This window comes from Alexandromys fortis, unplaced genomic scaffold (genome assembly GCF_014885135.2).
Source record: "Alexandromys fortis isolate MF-2015 unplaced genomic scaffold, M_Fortis_MF-2015_v1.1 scaffold_102, whole genome shotgun sequence".
Lineage (NCBI taxonomy): Eukaryota > Metazoa > Chordata > Mammalia > Rodentia > Cricetidae > Alexandromys > Alexandromys fortis.
The window spans coordinates 4,112,961-4,136,047 of record NW_026067984.1 but is presented as its reverse complement, the minus strand read 5'-3'; the positions used below and the strand labels follow the sequence as shown (position 1 = coordinate 4,136,047).

The 23,087-nt window shown below is 49.6% G+C and overlaps 1 protein-coding gene across 6 annotated transcripts in view; it reads left to right on the top strand.

Annotated features, from left to right (window-relative positions):
* Positions 1-15,036, top strand: part of Tmem131l (transmembrane 131 like) — a 115,754-nt gene extending 100,718 nt beyond the window's left edge. For 2 of the 6 annotated variants that reach the window (XM_050158829.1, XM_050158825.1), the window contains exons 25-35: positions 276-898; positions 3,077-3,228; positions 4,996-5,120; positions 6,797-6,954; positions 7,765-7,947; positions 8,528-8,606; positions 9,880-9,962; positions 11,634-11,754; positions 12,800-12,888; positions 13,960-14,099; positions 14,615-15,036. In XM_050158829.1, the coding sequence (XP_050014786.1) occupies positions 276-898; positions 3,077-3,228; positions 4,996-5,120; positions 6,797-6,954; positions 7,765-7,947; positions 8,528-8,606; positions 9,880-9,962; positions 11,634-11,754; positions 12,800-12,888; positions 13,960-14,099; positions 14,615-14,887 (2,026 nt within the window). In that variant the 3' untranslated portion in view covers positions 14,888-15,036. Of the gene's footprint in view, positions 1-275; positions 899-3,076; positions 3,229-4,995; positions 5,121-6,796; positions 6,955-7,764; positions 7,948-8,527; positions 8,607-9,879; positions 9,963-11,633; positions 11,755-12,796; positions 12,889-13,959; positions 14,100-14,614 lie in introns of all 6 variants that reach the window. The other 4 variants (XM_050158826.1, XM_050158824.1, XM_050158827.1 and 1 more) reach the window with 3 other exon arrangements.
* The last annotated feature ends 8,051 nt before the right edge of the window (positions 15,037-23,087 follow it).

Sequence of the window (23,087 nt, the reverse complement as noted above, 5' to 3'; positions counted from 1 at the left end):
TGGTGCTCATTTCTGATTTCCTTCCAAGGTCATAGAAATTCTACTTTTATCCAATTCTCTGTCGCTTGTGTGAACAGCTGCACTGTTGTCTTAGATGTCTGTGTGAGTGCTTGGCTCATCGATGGCCTCTCGGCAGGAAACTCATGGGGCTGGGAAAGAAGGGGAGGCTGGAGCTCCTCATTGCATTGCCCCAATTGGTCCCACCCTCGTGCAGAAGTGAAGTTTAGTTTGGTTTGCTTTGCGTTCGTACTAAACGTGTTTCTTCTTATGCTCAGAAGCAATTGCAAGAACTTTCTTGACACGTACAACCCGTCTGATAAAGGCAGAGGGAAGAGCTGCCTTCCAGTGGGCCCGCCGCTGAGCAGGATCCAGAATGCGTCCAAGAGGAGCCCGGCCACGTATGGGCATTCTCAGAAGAAGCATAAGTGCTCCTTCTACTACAGCAAACAGAAACCCAGTGCCTCCGTGGCCAGCAGTGCCAACATGGCCACTGAGGAGAAGCAGACTTTGACCCTCGCCAGCTCCCTGTCAGCTGCTAGGGAAGATGTTTGCGCCGATGTCACGAGTGAGAACTGGGTCAGCCTCAAATACACCAGTGGTGTGAACGTCGGCTTGCAGAAGAATTTAACCCTCCCCAGAAATGTACTGATCAAAGAGGAAGACTCAGTGAGAAACACAGTTGTTGATAACACTTCTTCAGAATGTAGTATGAAGGAGGGACCACAGACATGTATGTTTCCTAAGGAAACTGACATTAGAACTCCAGAACCCGCGGCCGAGCTCAAGGAACAAGAGCCCTGCCCACAGAAGACTTCTAAGAAGCCACCTGAAAGTCCTTTGCCCAAAAGCCCACCTCAGTACCAGCAGTCAGACATGCCAGAAGTCTCCAGGAAACACGGTAATCTTGGCCGTCTTGATTGTTCTCCTTTGGTCTCTCACCTGTAACCTTCAGAAAGACGCTGCTGTCCCCTCCCCCACTGCTTTTCTTCATGGTCTTACACCAGTGCAGTCTTGTCTGACGCACCACAGGACTTTTACCTTAGCACCCCAAGTCACGGGGTTACAGTGCCTGGCTGTATCTTTGGTCTTCACTGTGGGAGATGAGTGAGTTTGTGCACCCAATTTTAGCAAGGGCATCAATGTTGAAATTCAAAACATGGCACCCTTTTTAAGAATGTATGACTAAGAATTTCACGCTTTAGAACAAGGTAGGGGTATTAATGTCGTCTGTCATCGTTAGGTTGATACTGATACATTTTTAATTATTTGTTCTTTGCTTCCTTTTTGTAAAAAAAAAAAAAATAGTCACCCCTTGTAGGGTTTCTGACTAATCAGATCTGTGCCAACTTGTTTGGTTTTGGTTTTTAAGACAATTTCTCTGTGTTACCTTGGCTGCCCTGGAACTCACTCTGTAGATCAGGCTGGCCTGGAGCTCAGAAATCTGCTGGACTCTGCCTCCCAACTACTGGCCTTGAAGGCATGCGCCACCACAGCTGGCTACACCAGCCTTTCTGATCACTATAGCACCTCCTAGATCCTGGCCTTGTATTTTTCATAGCGCCTCTTGGTTAAAGAAAGACAAACGCTGTCATGACAGATGCTATTGACTGAAGAAGGAACTGGGCAGCGTGACCTAGCAGATGCCTGCTCCCTCCAGAGGGCATACGCCACCTCTTCCCTTCCCCGCTCCTCTTTCTTTCTCAGGCCAGTATATTAACACATTCCTCCTGTACAGTTGGAAAAACTCAAGCAGCCTATTTATTTAAAAGCGAATCTCATAAAGTAGCCCTGGCTGTCCAGGAACTCACTATGTAGACCAGGCTGGCCACAAACTCACAGAGATACTCCTGGCTCAGCTTCCTGAGTACTGGAATTAAAGGTGCATGCTAACATACAGTCAAGCTTTGATCTTCACACTTAGCTCTGAGCACTTGTTGGCCAGCTTCATATCACTGCAATGAAGTATCTCTTCAACAGTGCAGTGGGGCAGGGTTCTAGGGGTTCTGTTGTCTTTTAAGGCTCTGCTTGGAGTTCGCCTGGCAAGGTAGAAAGCCTCCATCAGAGCACACCCATATCACAAACCAGGAAACAAACAGGCAGGTGTAGGGGGGAGACCAAGGTCTCATGACCCCTTCCCAGTGACCTGAGCCCCGCCCAGGAGGCTTGCCTCGGAAAGGTGCACCGCACCTCCTGAGAGCGCTGTCTGGGGAACAAGGCGTGTGTTCAAAACAGGAAGATCTCGTTACTTGTCACTTGCTGATGCTGAAGTGAAGCCATGGGAAGGCTCTGGGCCGACTCTAGAGAGCTTCATGCTTTTGGCACAATCTGCGAGAGGAACCATGCCTGCTCCATAAAGAATACTATGATGTAAAAGATAGTTGGGGCTCTCTGAGAGGAGCGTCTATTCTGATGTAAAAGATAGTTGGGTTCTCTGAGAGGAGCGTTTATTCTGATGTGAGGTATTGGACAGGCATCACCTCAGTCAGTCGTCAGGACTTTGTCAACCCAAACAGTGTCTGCTGAGTAGTAAACTAAACTGCCGCCACCCCTTGCCCAGCGCCTGGGAAACGTCCTCTTGTCTGTGTGAATGTGCTGTGTGAATGTGGCTACATTAGGTCTCCCTCCAACAGAAGTCATAAAACAGTCACCCCTTCTGTCTGGCTCATTTTATACACTAACTTTAAGGTTCCTCCGGCCCTTTCTTTCCACCAGGATTTTAATCCCCTTTTATAAAAAGCATCTTAACTAATGCGTGTGTGGTTTTGGCAGTGCTAACTGTAGCCCCACGATAGTTTTCCTTTCGTCCGTGTCCGCTGGTGGACAGCAGGTTGTTTCCGCCCTTGGCCACTGTGAACTGTGACCACACAGCCATGTTAATGTCCACCCTAACTCTGACAGCTCTTAAAGGTCGCAGAACTTTTATGTAAGTGTGTTTCCGCTTGTAATCAGAGTGCGTTTCTGAGGGATCATGGTTATCAGAACTGAAAGATGAGACTGACGAAGGAAAACATTCAGTTATGGGGACTATGAATGGGGAAATGCTAGACATTGATTTTTTTTTTTAAATTTATTCAAGGAAATAACCAGCCAGTGCCTGTCAAGACCGAAGCGGACAGCGGCGAGACTGTGAAGGGGGCGGACACAAAGCTGTCTTCCTCCAGGAGGAATCAGAGAGCATCTCCAGAGGGCGCGTGCTCTGAGAAGCAGGACACACCGCCATCACCAGAGGTTTGCATCTCCCCCTCTCTCCTGTTAAAGAGAGCAGCAGCGCTCGCAGGCAGGCGAAGGGCACAGATCTCTCCGATAAGTAGATGTCTTCCCTGCAGGTGGTAGTGACACTGTAATTTGTTTGTTCAGAAAGTTTTATCCTCTGATTATATAAGTATAGAGAAATGGTTCTCAGTGAACCCAGGTAGCTTTTATCCCTGGATCCCTCACCCTAAGCGGTGGACTCAGTGGCAGTCGTGGAGTAGAGCCAGACCAGAACCTGTTCCATCTGGTTAGTGCTGACGTCCCCTTTTCATCTTTCTCTGTCCTGCATCTGTTATCATCTTTTCTCTAAAAGAGCACAAGAGTGTTATTAGTGGAATAGAAGATTTTCCTGCGTTAAGAGAAGAGTTCAGTGTATAGATGAAAATGCTCCACCGTGTAGGTCTGGAAAAGCTGATGCCCAATGACAAACATAGGCACTGTATTCATTATTCATGAAGCATGAGAGTTGCCCGGAGCACGGAAGAAGCTTGCTTCAGACTCAGTGGGAAAGTAATTCATTGCCTTAGTGTCATGTTACATATGTGTAGGCCCATGGGGAAATATTCAGAGGGAAGCTCTGTGAAATAGGGAAGGAGCCTCGTCGTTTCTGAGTGGTTGCTCTGTGTTCTGTGAATCTGATACAGCAAGCACGACTCTTTTGTTTAAATTAAACAGAAGTGCTACAAGACAGGTATGCCATAGGCGTTCTAAAGGGTTGAGAAGTGCACAGGTGCTTGCGTGTAATCAAGCATCAAGACTAATGCTGGGCTACAGGATCCTGGGAAGCCCCAGAGGGTGGCAGCTTGTACAGGTGTACACACAGAAAGTCACGGCAGGCAGGCAGCAGGCACTGCCGGACCTGCAAGGAGAGAGCCCACCAACTGGGAGCGGCTAGGGCGATGCTTGCCCCCTTTCCCCCAGGGAAACAAGGGAGAGAAGGCTCTTGGGCCCGCCACACTGGGACTGCCAGGTGGGAGTTGGGTCTGAAGCAGCCTGCTTTCAGGGTTCTTTAAAGCAGTGGTTCTCAGTCTTCCTAATGCTGTGACCCTTTATATCGTGGTGACCCCAACCATAAAATTATTTCATTGCTACCTCATAACTGTAATTTTGCTGCTGTTCTGAATCATAATGTAAATATCTGATATTCTATCCCTGTGGGGTCTCTATGCATAAGTTGAGAGCCACTGCTCTAAAGTCACTAAACTGGTAAACACACACACACACACACACAGTATATGTTTATGCTTATATTGAGAGCCGAGATGTTGAGCTGACTTGCAGGGTGTGGTCCGGATAGTCTGTCAAGTCTGGAATATCCTGTGGCGGTATGTCTGTTCACACAAAGTTCATCCATGAACAAATCAGCACACGCACACACAGCCGGTTTCTTCCTGGGTTAGTCCGATTTGCTTCAGCCGTTGATTCAGTGAGCTGCAGGCGCTAGCGATCCAGGCGGAGGCTGGAGGAGGGTTCCCACAGCCGCCTACACGGCAGATCGTCCCACCCCTTCAGCCCCTTGGGAGTTTCAGAAGCAACAATTATTTCCTTCTCTGTCTGCAGAGCCTGAGAAAGTGGGGAAATGAAAGCAGAGAACGAGAAGGGTGGGTCTCAGGTCTCACCAGTGCTGAGAGGTCTGGGTGCAGACAGAGTTCCTCCCGAAAAATTAAACAAAGGCCATCACAAGTTTTGTCTTTAAGAAACTATGTCTCTTGAAGCCACAAGTGTTTCCCTTTTCGTCTTCAGCAGGAAGATCCTTACAGGAGGAGGAAGCTTCAGGAGAAAAGAGAAGGAAGCACACCAGCTCTCGGTTGGAATAAAAGCCGAACATGTAGGAAAAACAAGAAGAGGGTTGCTGCCCAGGCCTCCAGGTACGCCATGTCTGCGGCCCTGCCGGTTTAATCTGGGTTTCTTTTCACTTCAGTGTTTTGCTTTTATAAGGGTGGGGAGGTGATACAGCACAGTGCATTAAGTTTAGATCAAAATGTAATTAATACATTTCCTTGTAATTTTACTCCGTAAAAATGCTATAACACGACCTTTGAAGACTTATTTTCATCTGTCCCTTATAGAATGTTAAACGCTATGGGAAACTTTAGAGGAAGATACCTAACCTGTCCCTCATAGCAAGGCCTCGTTCTGTTTATACTTTTTTGGAGCAGGGGGTGTAGAAAACCCTGGCACAGACACACGTGCACACTGCCACCACCCAGTCCTGTAGTAAGACCCTACAGTCGCTTTGCCCTGACCTTAGCTTTAACCCCGTATGTTCACTCTGACTCCACATCCAGCAGAGGTGGCTTTGAGCTCAGGTTTTCTATCTTAGACTCCCAGGATGTTGGAACCTTTAGCACACATATCCCCTTTCTTTCCTTAGCTACAGGCAGGCTTTTCCCGCCCCCCAGTTCCCTCTTGTCTGAAGAGCATCCCCGTGCAGAGCCCCAGTTTCCTGTAGAAAACTCCATTCCAAGATCCTGCCACCTGTCCTCAGCAGTCCCTGAGAAAGCTGTGTCCTGCCAGGGCCCCTCTCTTCCCGGGTAGGCTTTTCTTCTTACATCACCACCGTGTGAGCTTGGTGGTGTTTCAACGTGCTATTGTCCAGGTCCTCCAGCTCTTGCACATTTGAGTTGGAGTGAGGTTCCACTGTGGCACAGTCGAGTGTTCTGAGGGCTCAGAGCACCCAGGGATGGTACCACGGAGCTCAGAGCCCAAGGGGGCTGTCAGGGAGCTCAGCACTGAAGGAGGCTGCCACCAAGAACGGAGCCCGTGGCTCCACATTGTCATAGCTCCTCACAGCCAGGGTAGCTTTCTGGCTCTGTTCTCTACTTCATTCATACAGGCATTCAGTACAGTGGAAATAAACATGTTACATACCACATCCTTCATGGATGTTTTTTGGAGAGTTGGAGTGCAGTATCCTGTATAGAGGAAACATCAGGCCTTTCTGCATTCTGTATGTATTTTCATGAACACGGTTGACTCTGGGATCTCGACAGAGTACTGTGTGTGTGTGTGTGTGTGTGTGTGTGTGTGTGTGTGTGTGTGTATGTATGTGTCTGTCTGTGTGTGTGTGTGCACGCGCGTGCACAGAGTATGGTAACTGCTAAGGGAATGTTTGCAGATGAGCTCTTGGACCTCCCACCAGATACTAAGCAGCAGGGTCAGCCCCTGGACATCCAGGAAAACAGGCCAGGAGCCCTAAAATGCCAGGCGACCTTGAGCAACATTGTAAAATCTGTTTTTCTCATTGTAAAGCATGAAGACCAAATAGCCCTGAATTCATTCTAACTCAAAGTGGCAACCTCTTGGGGATGCAGGAGTGCAAAAACTTGAACTTATGACTTGTGTGTGCCAAGCACAGTCCTGCCACTGAGCCACACCACCGTCTCCTACGTCATCTAAGGGCATTTCCTGCTTGTCGTCCTCCATGAGATTCAGAGAGGAGACCTCAGTTTGCCCCTGATTGTAACTTTGCCCCAACACATCTCGAGCAGAAGTGTGTCTGTATAACGAGAGAGAGATGTGATCTTTCCCGTGACTCCCCCAGGCCCTCTGAACAGAGTGAACTGAAGCTCGTGTGCGGTGGCTTTGAGAGGCCAGAGCCCAGCGGGGACGTCAGAAGCTGGAGTACACAGGCCAGCACGAGGGAGATGTGCAAACCTGGCGTGGAAACATCGGGCAGCTTCCCTGCACGGAGAGAGGAGGGTACGTGACACAGCTGTGAATGGTCTCCTCGCGTCTCCACATGGCTGCTGACCCTGAGGTCTGTCCATTCCCAGCTGGTATTGTGCATATGGCTAAAGGAACAGGGCCAGTATGCACAAGACCTTAGGCAGGCCGTGGGGAAAGGGCAGACCCAGGCGAGACAGGGCATCACACTCATAAACTGATAGTTTCTGCATATATGGCCCTGTAGTTTCTGGATCGGAGTGCTGACCCACCAGGGATCTGTTGGGCAGTGCCCCAGGAGTGAGAGCTGTGGGGACACCAGTGCCAGAGCCAGTGTAGAATAGTCTGTTCGCCCAATAGATTCTATTTTCTTGATAAACCATTTGCATGTAATTCAGTTGTTTTGCATTGAGGCTCACATCCCATGTCCATGCTAGACACGCATTTTTTGGTATTTGTTGTTATTGTTTGTTTGTTTGGTTTGGTTTTTCAAGACAAGGTTTCTCTGTCCTAGAACTAGCTCTTGTAGACCAGGTTGGCCTCAAACTCACAGAGATCCGCCTGCCTCTGCCTCCCGATTGCTGGGACCGAAGGCTGGGACTGAGGTGTGTGCCACCACCACCCGGCTTGGAGCCAATTCTTAGATGAAGGTTCTACTTGGTCCTACTGTCTGTCCACAGGCAGAACAGGCTTACCCTGTGCCTTGATGTCTCCTCGAGTGCCATGGTCGTGTTTTTACTAGCTGAGCAGAGGTGGTGGCCGTGAACGTACCCTGCCCTCCCTGTTCCCCTTCTCTACTTGTGGGAACCTCCTTGGCGCAGCATGGCCCCTCTTCTGCCTCTCCAGACAGTTACTACCAGAAGGCTGAGAAGAAGTGTGCAGACAAGTTTTGCTCGGACTCCAGCTCTGACTGTGGCAGCTCCTCAGGCAGCGTGCGGGCCAGCCGGGGCAGCTGGGGGAGCTGGAGCAGCAGCAGCTCGGACTGCGACAGGAAGCCAGTGGTGGAGGCACAGCACTTCCCACCAGCAGGTGAGTTCAGGGGCCGCACCTGCCTGCAGCCAGTACAAGGGCCAGGGTACCTTGCAGAGGACAGAGCGATGGCTGTAGCTTTGAGGCTTGGCTGCCTTGGGCTGTCTACCTCCCTCTCCTTTCTCCTCCTGGGCACTATTGTTATTACCACTTCAAAGACATAGACATCTGTATGTGCTAAAATATTAAACAGAACCCTTCTAAACCACTTTTAATTTACTGTACAAATGTACAGTAATACCATTAATAGTTCTATTATATATTACCTGTTAATATATGTTAATAGAACTATTAATGGTATTTATTAATAGTTCTTCGAATGTTACTCCTTTTTTCCAAACAAAACTGTCCTATGTTTTCTCAAAGTAGGTTTTTCTTTCAAGCCCCGTGTGTGTATCACCAGACAAACTCTTGGTCCTGTGGCAAACAGTTAAAACTAGTGTGTCAAAACCAAGGTGCCAAAAACCTGATCCTTATGCAGACTGTTTCCACGAGGCTGAAACTGTCTCTGAAGAAGGGGCCGGTCTGTTCATTGAAGCTAACCTCAGACAACCTCTGACAGTGTGTTGCTTTAATGCAGGAGACGGCGTTTCCCCACAGGACTTCCCCTCGGAAGCCTCCATCCCCTTGAACCTCTCCCACCACATCTGCAGCCCCGCGTAAGTTCTGAGGATCCTCCCTGCCACAGTGTGGCATTGTTTTCTCTGCTAGTGAGGTGTTTCTCGGTGCTTTCTCTGTAGGCTGAGCCGTGAAAGCCTTTTTAAAGACACAGGAAAGCAAACTCTGACTGTAGATAACATGTTCAGGGCTTATGTGGGGGAGTCTCTGGCCTTGTTGTCCTCTCACCGAGGTGACAGGCTGGGAAATGTGTCACCTCTCAAAGCAGAAAGAGGAGCCATCTCCCCGGGCCAGGACTTGAATTCAGTCTGAGCACCAGTGGTTCAGAAAACCTCCAAGGAACTAGTAGGACATTTGTAGTTCCTCTGTGTGATGCTCTAGATCGATGATAATAATAATAATAAAGATACAGTTGCCCCTTGGTATCAGTGGGCAGTAGGTAGATTCCAGGACCTGCATACACTCCCAACTCTAAAGATAACTCAAGTCCCTCATATAACATGGATAGTGGCTTATGCCTGTTACCCTGGTACTCAGAAGACTGAGGCAGGAGGATTGCCATGAATTTGAGCAACCTGGGCTCTATAGTGCTAGGTACTAGACTGGCTAGCTAGTTAGATGTGGTGAAACCCTGCCTCAAAATAACTACAAAATGAAAATATTTTCATAGAACTCTTCATGCCGATCCTCCCCTGTGCATTGCATCATCTCTGGATTGCTGGTAGGGTTAATGTAATGACCGTGTCTTATAAATTGAAGTCACACTACCTTGTTTGGGGAATAGTGACTAGAAAAGTGTGTGTGTTTTCAGTACAGACTCAGCCTTTGTAGGTCTGACTACACAGTCCCTGGTAGCTGCTGGACAGGTAGCTGCTGTCCAATGCTTCCTCCAGATATCTTCAGGCCACACACACACACACACACACACACACACCACACACCACACACCACACACCACACACACACACACACACCCCGCAGAGCCTGGGATGCCTGAGGGCCAGCTGTAAGAATGCAGCATCAGCTCCAAGGACAGAGGGCAGGCTAACACCTAAGAAAGCTCCCTGTGAACTGTCTGTTGGTGAAGGTGCTGCTGTCTGTACAGGCAGACTGGAAGCTGCAGCCGACCTCACAGTAGTCCAAATGGTTTGTTCAAGCAAGACATGGTGGTGTTCCTCAACCCCCTCCCGGCTTTGTGAATCTTAACATCTGTGTGGTTCTCACGGGACTTCTGTGGGGCTCAGATCTGGTTATGCGGTGTTTGGATTTCTTTGTGTGGAAAATGACGGTTTCCTGTCCTCCCTCTGCCCATAGCGATGCGAGTGGCCTGTCCCAGTTCACAGAGTCCTCCTCTGCCAGTCTTCCTGCCGTGCCCTCAGGTGCTGGAGAAGAGAAAGGTGAGGCTCACTGTGGCGGGAGTCAGCCAAGGGCCGTGTGTGTCTTCCTGCCTGGGAGCTGGAGACGGCACCTCGGGTGGGCTGTCTCCAACCTTGTTTGCCGGCATGAGGAGGGCAGCTGCTCTTTGGAGAGACAGCAGGTGCCCTGGCTGACCATCCTGCACCACTATGAACACCCTTGGTAGTCAAGAAGCAGACTGATGTTCCGTAGCCCTTGTCAGATCCTCCCTCTGCGCTGAGCTCACTTCCCCAGTAAGATAGCAGAAAACAGGTGGCTGTGTGGCCCAGGAGAAGCAAGAGTGAGGTAGGGACAAGCCGGGACAGCCGGCTTCCTGTCCCCATCTGACCCTCCTCTCCCCACCCCCCATGCGGGAGCCCCTTAACTGGGCCCCTGCAGCCTGGGTGAACAGCCTGGCTCCTAAACTAGGATGGAGGCAGAGTTGACGCCTGCAGGGGGTACGACAGTGACCCCAGACTGGAGACTGAGGGGGTCAAAGGGAACCCCTGCTTTAGCGTGGGGTCCCCTTGTTTTGTTAGGGTTTCTATTACTATAAAGAGACACCATGTTAACCACAGCAACTCTTATAAAGGAAGACATTTCATCATGTCTGGCTTACAGTTCAGAGGTTTAGCCTGTTATCTTCATGGTGGCATGCCGGCAGACATGGTGCTGGAGAAGGAGCTGAGAGTTCCACATCTTGATCCGCAGGCAGCAGAAGCAACTATGTCACTGGGAATGTCTTGAGTGTAGATGAAACCTCAAAGCCCGCCCCCACAGTGACACACTTCCTACTCCAACAAGGCCACACCTCCTAATAGTGCACCCCCCATGGCCCAGCATTCAAACACATGAGTCCATTGGGGCCATACCTATTCAGACCAGCACACTCCCCACCGCCAGTTCTCAGCTTTTCCATTCTCTTCCTCTTAGTCTTCTCTCTGTTCTCTGGTGACCTGTTTTATTATGGGACTTCTTCCAAATCAGGGTCAGGAATCATGGCAGGACATGTGTGGTGTTTGCTCTTCATGGCAGCATTAGCTTTGGCCTGCATGCTCGCTTCTGTGCCTAGAAATTCATGACAGACGGGATGCCGCAGTGCAGAGACGGCCTGGCAGCGAGGGTGCAGTCCTCCTAAACTAGCAGCTTGTGTGACAGAATGGGGCCTAGGTCCCCAGAGGGATGGTTGCAGTTTTGTCTTAGATGTAGGGCTGTGCCAGCTGCATCAATGTCTCCCTTAGTGCCATGTATCTTGAACAAGGTGGGTATAGATGTGGCAGAGAGAAACCTTGAGCCTGGGGACCCAAGTCTTCTCTCCAGTGGCAGGGTGCCTGCCAGTTGCTCTGCTGGAGGCCCAACTCTCCACGGCTTTGACTTAGCGAATGTCTCTGGAAAGATCGTCCAGAGTAGGCCCCAGTGCAGAAATGGGTGTACCCGTGGGAACCTGTGCCCACACTCCTGATGCTCGCCATCCAAGGCTTTCCTGCCAAGGCACAGTGCCTATCCTGTCAGCCTCTAGTCCCTCCCTCCCTTCCCGGACACTAGTGACCCTCAGCCACACTTCCAGCAGAATGTTCCTCAGTGGGGCCTGGACCACCCAGCTGAAAATTGCCTCACGGGCTCTGCCACGCTGCGTGTCTGCTCACTTGAGCATCCCTCCTCGTTCTCCTCAGGTCTGTATCCACCTGGAGGCCTGTGGCCATCCCAGCCCGTGTGTCTGACCAGCAGCTTCAACTGCCCCGTGGAGAGCGATGTACCAGGCACATCACAGGAGCCTGCCGCCATCCCTGACAGGTAGGCCCACTGCACCATACAACTCTGCTTGGCCTAAGGCCCTGCAGCCAGAGCTGTTAGGGCCTCGTCACAGGCACCAGGACAGGGCCTTGGAGCTGCGTGTTTTCTGCCTTCTGAAGTTAAGTTGTGCTGTTTAACAAAACAGCCGTGTGAGAAATGTGGAATCAAAGCAGTGAATCAGGCGGCCCCACCAGACTTTCCTCCGTAGGCTGACTTCATGCATGGGACATGTTTAAAGATGTTCACATTTCCTACTCCCTGGCAGATCTTCATCTTCCCGTGGCTCATTCTTTCTTTATTTATTATTTTCCTTTTCCGTATCTCTGTGTTGCTATGAAGCCTGTAGACCAGGCTGGCCTCGACTTCACAGAGATCCACCTTCCTCTGCCTCCCTAGTGCTGGGATTAAAGGCGTGCGCCACCACTGCCTGGCCCCATGCCTCATTCTTGAACGTATTTACAAACTAACCTGGTCCGAGGTCCTGGCAGCAGAAAATTGAGACACAGTAGCAGCTGCTTCCGTGTGCCATACGGTATTGTGTTTGTCAGGGGGCCTGGCAAACGTGACATTCTGTCATCACAGGGTCCGCTTGATGCCGTGGTTTAGCTCATTGCAACAGTATTCCTGCCTATGTCCATAAGGAGCGTCTAGTCTGTAGTGGTTGCCATCCCAGCCCCAGGCTGTAATGGAGACTTGTCCAAGCTGAGTGCTGCTTGTGTTCTGAGGGACAGCTGGACTACGGTTGGCAGAACCGACACGGTGAAGCCCCTCTGATGTGTACTGAGATACTGAGGTATCCCCTGTGTTTCCATGGTACTATGACAGCTGCAGCCGGGTGCTGTGTCTAGCTAACACGTGTTGTTAGGAAGGCAGCTTACCCTTGACCCAGCCCACTGTCCTGAAGGTGGAATGGCGTTGGCAGGAAGATAAGCCAGAGGAGAGCGTAGGGCAGCAGAGCTACTGCCTCTGTCTTTACCTGATCTCTTGGTCCCTGGTTTTGAAACGAGGCCTTGTTTGTGTTTTTTTTTTTTTTTTTTTGTAGCAGTTTCATTGATTGGAGTGCAACCTGTGAGGGCCAGTTTCCCAATGTGTACTGCCCGCTGGAACTGAACGACTACAACGCCTTTCCAGAAGGTAAAGCGCCCGACCAGTGCCAGCGGCATTCCTTCCTTCCCAGAGTCAGGGCAAGGGGTGTGCGCTTACCGCACGGTGAGCAGACGGGGTGATCTTTCCTTCCCAGAGTCAGGGCAAGGGGTGTGCGCTTACCGTAGCAGCTCACTGTGAAGGAGCCAATCCTTCAGGAGGCTGCTGCTTGGGTCCACTTGTGCACGCCGAAAGAGGCGATTTTGAATGACCCCCCTCCCCAGCAGCCCTCATTCTGGTACCTGGGCTTCCATGTGTAACCATACCCCACTTGGTCCTGTTAATTTAGGTAGAGCTGAATCGTTTCTGTCTCTGTAGCCCTAACAGGGTGGTTTGTGTGTCCGGCAGCTGGGCACTCTTCAGCTGGCAAGTCTCCTATGGGGTGCAGACTTGGTCTCTCTTCATCATGTCCTTCCTCTACCCCAGTGGTGAGGGAAAGGGGCCTGGAGCAGAACAGTGGATACTTAGAGATGCTCGGCCTCAGATCGTATGCCACAGTCAGTAACCTAAGAGTCAGGGGATTTCCATGATCACCTGGAAACTGAAGGATACAGTTGGGCCAGGAGTTCTCCAGCTGGTACTGCCTTGCCCAGCAAGGACTAAGGAAGTCCTGCATCCCTGTTCTCCGTTCTGACACATGCGTCACTGCAGGCACACCACAAGGGGGCACTTGGGTCACTTTCTCCCTAGGATTTCCTTGGTGATATCTGGAAGTACTTGGTTTCCAGTGACTTTACAGGGGCTGTGTGGTACACATGCTGGTGGCTGGAGTTGGAGGGGCAGGTGATGAACAGAGTGGGCTGGGACTCCATGACCCGCACTGCGCGCCTTGGGGGCATTAAGGGTGGGTAAGGATTTTGGACTGTTCATTTCTCGGTAAATTTTGCATATTAGAAATATCCCATGAAATGAGCCAGTACAGACACCTTAGCCCAACCAGGCGTTGCGTCTTAACCGGCGGGGACGCACACAGGACTCCGTGTAGTAAATCCCAGGAAGTTTTCTATCCAGGAATGATAGCTCAGCGCTTTGTGAACGCATTCCTCCTACCCTCCCTCACAGAAAACATGAATTACACCAATGGCTTCCCCTGCCCCTCCAAAGTTCAGACCGACTTCGTTGGCCACAGCACTCACTCTACCTGGAACTCCCCAGCCAGCGACCCCACTGCCTGGGAGCACACCAGTTTCGTCAACTCTCCGGTGAGTGCCGCTCTCCCCCTCCTTCCTTCCCTACTCTCTTCCTTGCTCCTTCCAGCAGTGAGTTCCCCTCAGGCAGAGCTGGTGGGGTTCACACACAAGAGCAGTGGCAGCATCCTGAAGCACCCGTGTAGACAGATGGGAGGGGCCTGTGGCCCAGGCAGGAAGTGAGTCTGTGACACAGCTGGGCTGGAGGTGACACAGAAGTTCCACAGGTCAGTCAGGACTGCCCAACACTTTGCCTTCTCATGTCCACCCCCACATTTTTTTTTCACACGAAGGACATGGCTGAGCCCTCTGGATTGAAAGTAGACTTAATCAAGTACGTGAAAATGTCATAGCCTCCTAGAACAACCCAGAATGTTTGGGAACACTTGCACAGCTCTGGGGTAACGGGGTAGACAGGACACGGCCACATCCCCTGGGTGTCTGGGCTGTCTCCGTGTTATACCTTGAAATCCCCTTCTTGATTTTTAACCCTTTTGCTCTTTTTTTCCCCTTCCTCATTTCCACTTCAGTCCTACCTCACCAGCACCCGAAGTTTGTCTCCCATGTCTGGACTTTTTGGTTCCATCTGGGCCCCACAAAGCGACGTGTATGAAAGTTGCTGCCCCATCAGCCCCACCACGGAACATTCGACCCACATGGAAAACCAGGTCATGTGCAAGGAGTACTACCCGGGGTTTAACCCGTTCCGTGCCTACATGAACCTGGACATCTGGACTAGCACGGCGAATCGCAGCGCCAGCTTCCCCCTGTCCCGGGACTCCAGCTACTGCGGAAACGCATGAGGGAGTCGGCTCTGAGCTGTGCGAATAAAGGGCCTTGCGTTTTGATGCCTAGTAAACTGGTTGTTGAGATAGAGTACGACATTGGTGGATATTTTGGCACTTTTATATAAAAAAATAAATGTTTGTTTGTTTGTTTTTGTTTTTTTAAATCTGGGTGCTTGTTTTTTTAACCCTTCACAAATGAGCGCCAGGGACTTGGCATCCCGGGATCAAAGCTTCCGTCGTGCAGGAAGGGGCCGGGGAGCGGCTGTGACTTCTGTCCCAGCGTCAGACCCCTGGGGACACTGCAGAAAATTTGACTTAGTCCAGCAGTGTCTCTGGTGGTCACTGCTCCCAAGGAGGACCTTGTAGGCTGTCCCTGAAGCCAGTAAGATGAAGGCTGGAAGAAAGGCCCCCCAGAAGGAAGTCCCTGCCCTGGTGGAGGTGTTTCAGGGAAGGTGCTGTTTTCTGTTGTCCTGTGGTGTCAGCTGCCCTGGCCCTTGCTAGGACGTCCGGGAAGTGGGCGTCCCTCAGCACTGGTGCCCAGGGGAGTTAACAAAGCAGCTTCTCTGCTTTTCACTGGTGCCAGAAGCCTCCTCGGAAGTGGCAGTATGTGTAAACTTTCGAAACATTTTCAACTTTGAATAAAAGCTTATTTTTATATTCACTTTGTCTTTGTTGGAGATTCAGGTTGGAGTGGCTTGTGAGTGAGGGGCTGTCCTTGTTTGTCTGCAGCGAGTTCCCGTTACTGTGGTTGGGTAGGGAGCCCCGAAGGGAGACAGATGGCGTACACGCTCAGGGCTACCCTTTTGGGGAGACAAAGCCTTCTGGGCTTGGAGTTCTGGGGAGTCCTCTGGTCGCTGCGTCAGGATCCTCCAGGGCCGAATAATGTTCATTTATTCTTATGTTTAATTTTGCTTCTAGAGAATGAGAGACAAGGACTTTGATACCTTAATACCTGTGTCCCTGGCATTAGTCACAAAAAAAGAAAAAAAAAACAACCAAGTAGAAACAGCACACATGTTTATGGGCAGATAATAAACCATGGTACATTCAAGCAACAGAATACTTCCTGTCTTAGCTAGGAATGGCATCAGTGCATGCTGCAAGGGTGAGCTTTGAAAGCGTTGTGCTGAGCGGAATAGGCCAGGTAAGTGCTGGCCAGGTGTGCCCCTGACTGAGGGCCCAGGGATGGCCAGAGGGATCCTTGGCTGAGAGGAAGGCAGGGAGGGTGTGAATGATACAGTTCCTGTTTGGGAGGACAGTTTCTGTACAGATTATGCCCATGAATTACACACAGTTAAACTGGTTAAAAGTGGGGGACGTTATGTTATGTCTGTCTACCACAGTGGGGACGTTAGATGTCTGTGCCGCCCAGGACTGCTTCTCTGATTCAGCTTTATGTGTTCATCGTCTCAGTTCCCACCAGGAAACTGAGGAAACACGGAACTTTTTTTTTTTTTGTTCTATTATATGTGCAAAATAAAAACTTCACTTTTATTGGATCTTTAACCTTAAGACCAAAATGAATTGGAAGTTACTTTTCATTTTTTTCTTCCAGCAGCTTCTTAGGGCTGGGAGCTGTCTCTGGGGCTGTGGACACACACCACAGACAGGCTGAACTTGCAAAGAATACGATGCCTTCCTGCTGCACTGCTGCCTCCCGGAAGCAGAACACTCAAGGATTGAGGCAGTCAGCCATCTGAGGGTCTGTAGGGCGGGTGCTGGCATGGGAGCACTGGGCAGCAGCCTCTTTGGAGTCATCAGGGAAAGTCTCCCGGGTGCATTTGAGGTAAAAACTTTAACCCCAAGAAAGCCGGTGTGCTACGGTCAGTGGGCACAGGTTCGCAGTGGAAACACAGCGAAAACAGGCAGGGCACTGGGGTAGCTGGGCTTACTGGTCTAGGGGGTCACAGCAGAAGGACGTAGAAGGCCAAAAGAAGGATGGGTTTTCCTCAAGTGCAGGAAGGAACCAGTGTTAATCTGTTTGAAGATCATCCAGAAGGGGCTGCTGTGGTCAAACGAAGTAGGCCCAGTGACCTGGCCTGCCTTCTCCCTGCCTTCCTGCCTGCCCTGCCTGCCGCTCACCTGTGACCTCTCTGTACCATGTCTTCCTCTGTAAAATGGGGACAGCGGCCACTCAGAACTTCATAATGGAGGCTCCCTGTGTCCTTCAGAGTCCACTCAGGATTTCCAGCCTTCCCGTCGTCTGTTTACTCCGTTTGAAAACAGGGATAATAAAACATTCACAATCCCCAAAGTCTTTCTAGGTCACCACTATTAATTAAATATAGTTAATTCTCTTTGTCAGTTCTTTCCGACTAAACTGTGTTCTATATTCTTTGTCCAAAATATGAGAAGCAAGCACACACACAAAAAAAAATCAAGGAAATATTATATAAAAATATTCTTAAACTTGAAAAAAAACTAATCTTTTCCAACTATTTTTAGCTATGTTTTTGTATAACCAGAGTAATATGGCCTGTTAAATGCTAATTGCTTTTCTTTAGTTTTCCCGAATATAAGGTATGAAAACAAAATATGTGATGAGGGAAAAACAGTAGCAGGTAATGTATACCCATGGTGTCTAGCAGGATCTTGTTAATGTATACCTGTGGTGTCTAGCAGAATCTTGTTAATGTATACCCGTGGTGTCTAGCAGGATCTTGTTAATTCTAAACCTTGGCAGGTCTTCAGGAAGACTGGGGGGGGGTGTAATCTTGCTTATCAACGCGACAGTGTCTGGAATCAACTAAGAGAAAGCTGATAGGTACACCTGTAAATGATTGTTGTGATCACTGTTGTGGTTTGAAAGTAATTGGCCCCATATGCTCATAAGGGGTGGCACCACTAGGAGGCGTGGCCTTGTTGGAGGAAGTATGTCATTGTGGGGCGGGCTTTGAGGTCTCTCTCTTGCACACAGTCTTTGCTCAGTGTGACCCTCAGACCATTTCCTGTTACCTGAGAGATTTAGAACTCTCAGCCTCAGCACCGCATCTGCCATGCTCACTGCTATGATGATAAAGGACTGAACCTCTGAAGCTGTTAGCGAGCCCCCTCAGTTAAATGTTTTCCTTATGAGAGTTTTCATGGCCATGGTGTCTCTTCACAGCACTAGAAGCCCTAACTAAGAGAAGACGGTACCGGGAGTGGGGCTTACTGTGAAGGGCTGTATCTTGTTTCTGTCTGGAGGAATTTGGACTTTGCTGCTCTGGATTAAAAAAAGCGGTGGACCTGTCTTCAGTGCCTCAGGGGAGCCTCTGTCTATCTTTGCTTCTAGGGCTACACCTGTTACTCTGACCACAGGCAGGCAAGGTTCTCCTGTTTGAGGACCCTGTACTGGAGTGAGTCTCCTGGATCATCCAAGCTCAAGGTTCTTAGTTTAACTTGGTCTTTTCTATACAAAGTCATAGGATCCAGGTAGAGGGAACAACTCTCTGGGTCATCCTTCTGCCTGTGTCAAATGCTACAAGAGTGTGGACCATCCCCCAACTGTAAGATTATTTTCTTATTCCTTTATAACTGTAATTTGCTACTGCTGTGAATCATAATATAAATGGCTGATAGGTGACCCCCAAAGGGGTCACATCCCACAGTGGGGAACCACTGCTCTTCCAGGGACATTGGTCACCCTTATTCGCAATCTCACAGTCTGTGTTTTCCGTAAACTGGGGGTCAACTATGGTTAGGACTGTTCAGTGGAAAATTCCAGAATACTTCATACTGTTCTGAGTAACATAATGAACTCTGATGCCTTTCCCCTCTGTCCTGCTGGGAATAGGGATCATCCTGTTGCCCGGGGCATCTGGTCTACCACCATTAGCAAGCGCTATACCTGGGTATCGGACTGAATGCCTCCACATCATTCTATGGTGTATCCACTCGTGGGCAGTGAACGGATTCATTCAGGTCAGAACAGAATAGGAAAAGCCAAGTTTGTTGGCTATACAACAGGGGAGCAGGACCAGGGTAGTGGAGAAGAATCGGCCACCTCTAGACGGTGGGGTGTGGCTGGTTTTATACGGGATCTGCCCACCTTTTGGTTCTTGCCCTGCAGATGAGGGACTAGAGCGTGGCCGTTCTGATCAGCCGATGTCTGACTCTGGGCAGAAGTGTTACAGACCACCAGGTCTGTAGTAAAAGGTCATAGTCATTTTGTGGTTGTAAATGGTAAGATGGAACCTTCTGAAGGTTGTTCCACTCTGCTCATGAGGTAATAGTTTAGCAGACGGGAAAACGAGACCATTCATCTGTGACCAAGAAAGTCCCCACCTCTGGCTGTGTTCAGTCAGGCCACGCCACGCCTGCAGTACACGCCTGTTCTCCCACGCAACACACGGACTCTACCTGATACGCAGGAGTAGTCGTGATGCAGGAGGTCACAGGGTCCGGAATGTGGACAGAGCAGCGGCTCCGGTGCTGATGCAGCGCAGCAGCTTGGTAAGGGGGGAACTCTGTGTGTTTCGGTGCTCTGCCACTTCCAGCGTCTATGGGGGTGTCAGAATGGATCCCTTGAGAGAGGCTAGCCGCTCAGTGGGTAGAAGTGCCTGCCCTGCAAGCCTGGTGAACCGAGGTTGATCCCTCGAAGTCATATAAAAATTAGGATGTGGGCCTCTGTGATGTCTCGGTGAGTAAGGCCACGTCTGGGAAGAAAGTCGAGTCCTGCAGGTTATCCTCTGACCTCCACACATGTGCCTTGAACACACACACACACACACGCAAATAAACATAGTAAAAATGTATAAGTAGGATGTGGTATTGGGCATCTGTAATCCCTACAGCAAGATGGGGGGCGGAGACAGGGGAATCAGCCAGAAGCTCACAGTGGCCAAGTCACAGGGAAGCAGCAGAAACACAAAGGCGATGGCACTGCCTCAGCAAGGAAGAGAGAGAGAACTGAATTCCCAAAGTTGTTCTCTGACCTCCACACATATGCCATAGCATGTGCATACACACTCACACTCACACCAGACATAAACATACCACACACACAAACACACCACACCATACACACATACCATACACCACACACGCACCACACATACTACACACACCACACACGAGCTTTTTTTCTTAAACTATACCTCTTGAGGATAACTGGACATCTACTATACCAGGAAATCTCTAGAATTTACTGTGAAAGCGAGGCATGGTGGCATTCCTCTGTATTTCCAGCACTCAAGAGATGGAGGCAGGAGAATTATAAATTCAAGGCCAGCTTGGGCTAGGTAGTAAAGTTGTATCCCAGAAAACAAAAACAAAACAAACCACCACCAACAGAGCAGTTGTAAGAGAACCTCACAGGCAATGCTGGGGGTAGGTGAGGGGTCCGCACGGCACTGTACGTAGCCGTCGCAGTGCCGCTGTGAGCAGGATTCCACGAGATTCCCGCTTGTTTGGGGTTTTTCTCCCTCCTTTATGGGGAAGGCATCTCTATTATGAGCATGTTTACGGCTCCTACCCCCTCCGTTCCCCGAAACCTTTAATTAAATCTTAGGGGAATTTTATTTAACAATGGTGAAAAGTATCTTAAAAACAAATTTTAAAGTCCTCATAAAGTTTGCTTCAGGCTGTAAAGTGCACAGTTTAAAGGCCAAGGGAAAAGTGCAGCTTTGGAATACAGCCCCCAGTGAAGTCCCGTAAACTGAGGTATGTGGTAATGATGTGGCTGGGATGAAGGGCACACAGCAAGGTCTCTAAACAGGACAGTCCTCATACACAACTCGTGCGATCTAATTCCAGTTCAAGAGGATGGGCCTGGAGAAAACCGCTTTGTCAAATGCATCTTCCGTGGTTCTCGTGCAGACTCCAGTTCTAAAGCCAAAGTTGTTTTTTCGTGACCCAGACATTGGAATGTTTACTTTGCAGTGCTGGAAGTTGAACCCAAGGCTCTGTACATGCTAGGCAAGCTCTCCTGACGAGCTTTATCCCCAGCTCTCTGACATTTGAACAGATCAAAGCTTCTGTTGGAATAAGATGCTAATAAAACAAAATACATTTGGATTCCAGCCAATTGTTTTAACATCTTCACACAACTTGCATGTGTCCATGGGTATGGTATGTGTGTTTGTGTAAGTACATGTTTTACCTGGGTGTGGCTATGTGTGCATGCAAGTATACACACATGTCTGCAGAGGTTAGAACGTGAGATGGGTAACTTCTTCAATCTTAGTTGCTTTCCAGTTATTTACTGAGGCAGGCTCTCTCATCTGAACCTAGAGCTCACTGATTGGGCTGAGGCAGGCTCTCTCAGCTGAGCCTAGAGCTCACTGATCGGGCTAGTCTATCCAACTTGTAGGGATCCCTCATCCCAGCCTCCCAAGCACTGAGATTGGAGGCAGGCTGCCACATCTGCCTGGCATTTACGTGGGTCCTAGGGATCTGAACTCAGATCCTGCACTTTACCCTCTGAGCTGTTTCTCCAGCCCCATGGACCAGTTATTGGCAAAGGAAATCTTTTAGAAGTTAAAAAAATAAGAATAATAAAAAAAACTTCAAACACACCTTCGTGTGTGCCCTGTGAGACTTCATCTGAGCACATTCTTCTCACTCACGGTGATGCAATGTCTCTGGCAAGGTGGCTCAGTAGGTAGAGATGCTTCACATGCTAATCTGGTGAGCTTAATTTAGTCCCCAGAACCCACATACTGGGGAAAGAGGACAACTCCACAAAGTTGTCCTCTGACCTCTGCATGCATGCTGCCCACATTAGCTCTAATACTTTAACAAACAATTTAAAAATCCTAAAATGACAGAAGGAACAGACCGGCCACTGCAACCCTGGGATCAAACACTCTACAACAGTGAAGTAAAATGTGACCTTTCCGCCAACATCTCAGGATGGGAAAAAGTCCTTCAACAATACAGTCATGCAGAGCTGGGTCCAGCCAGGTTCAAGCCCAGCACGTGGAGTCACGATGACTGAACGGAAGTCACCGAAAAATGCTAAACTCCTTTGTAAAATAACCACTCTAAAGCACATAGCATTTGGTGACCAGCCACGCATCAGTCAACAGCAGGGTTGTAACCTGAGAAAGACTGTTGCTATAAGGCACTGACACAAAGCAGGAGAGTATACAATAATCAATCAAGAGACCCAGTAAACACCAGATGTGTGAGGGTGCGGCTGGTGCTTCCATGGCATGCTGTGTTGATAACGACCTCTAACTCATCTGTAGCAAAGTCGTTTCTTCATCATGAGTGCTGTGAGCTGTGCGTAGCTGCACATGCAGGGCTTCTTGGCACTGTGTGGGGAGGTCTGAGGGGGGACTGGTCCTCACTGCATGAGCGGCTGCACTGCCCTGTGATCACACAGCTATTCTGTCAAGTCACTAGGAGACAGAATTGTCCAGCCCTGTTATGATCTTCATTTTTAAAATTTCTTATTTTGAATACGTCTCAGGGGGAGAGGGGGTTGCATGCATGCCACACTGTTTGTTCAGGGGTCAGAGGACAACACACTAGAGGTGATTCTCTCTGTCCACCAGGGGGATTCCATGGGTGGAGCCCACTCTGTTAAGCTTGGTGGCAAGCGTGTGTCACTGAGGTGTCTTGGTAGCCCTCCGTTACAGTCTTAAGATGTGATGTGACTCATTGTTGACATATGTGTAATCTTGCAGCCGTGCAGGGTGTGCCTCTTTCCCATTGTGTGAGAGTGCACATACGTGTGCACACACGCAAATGTGTGCATGCTCTAGACAACCCCATATTGTATGAAAATGGGTTTTTACAGGCCATGCCTTGCCTTGAGTGATCCCATTTTATAAGCAGCCTTTGGTTCTGTTTTTTAAAAAAGGGTGGGACTGTAGCAACTTGGGTGGACCCAGCAACTTCACAGTCAGGAACTTCTTATCCGGCACAGACTGATGAATGACTTATTCCTGGCAGTAGAAAGAAGACACCCTATAAATTTATTGTGGTGACTTGAAACTGGGAGAACACGTGGGTCCCCAACATCAGGCACAGCAGACAGAGGAAAGGCCGCGATTCCCTCGCCAGGGTTTCATAAAGTGATGGACACTCAATACCCTGATGTCATGGCTCCACCCCAATCTATCAGCAGATACCTGGCGTTTGAGTCAAAGACGGTCAAGCAGGACTCTCAGCTGTCCCTGGAGCTTCAGATCAGGCCCTCCACCATTGACACGGCCTGCTTAACTACTTTTCTGTCTACTTTTCACCTGAGTTGGTGAAAAGACAGGCCTAGGATGTGGTCCCAAGC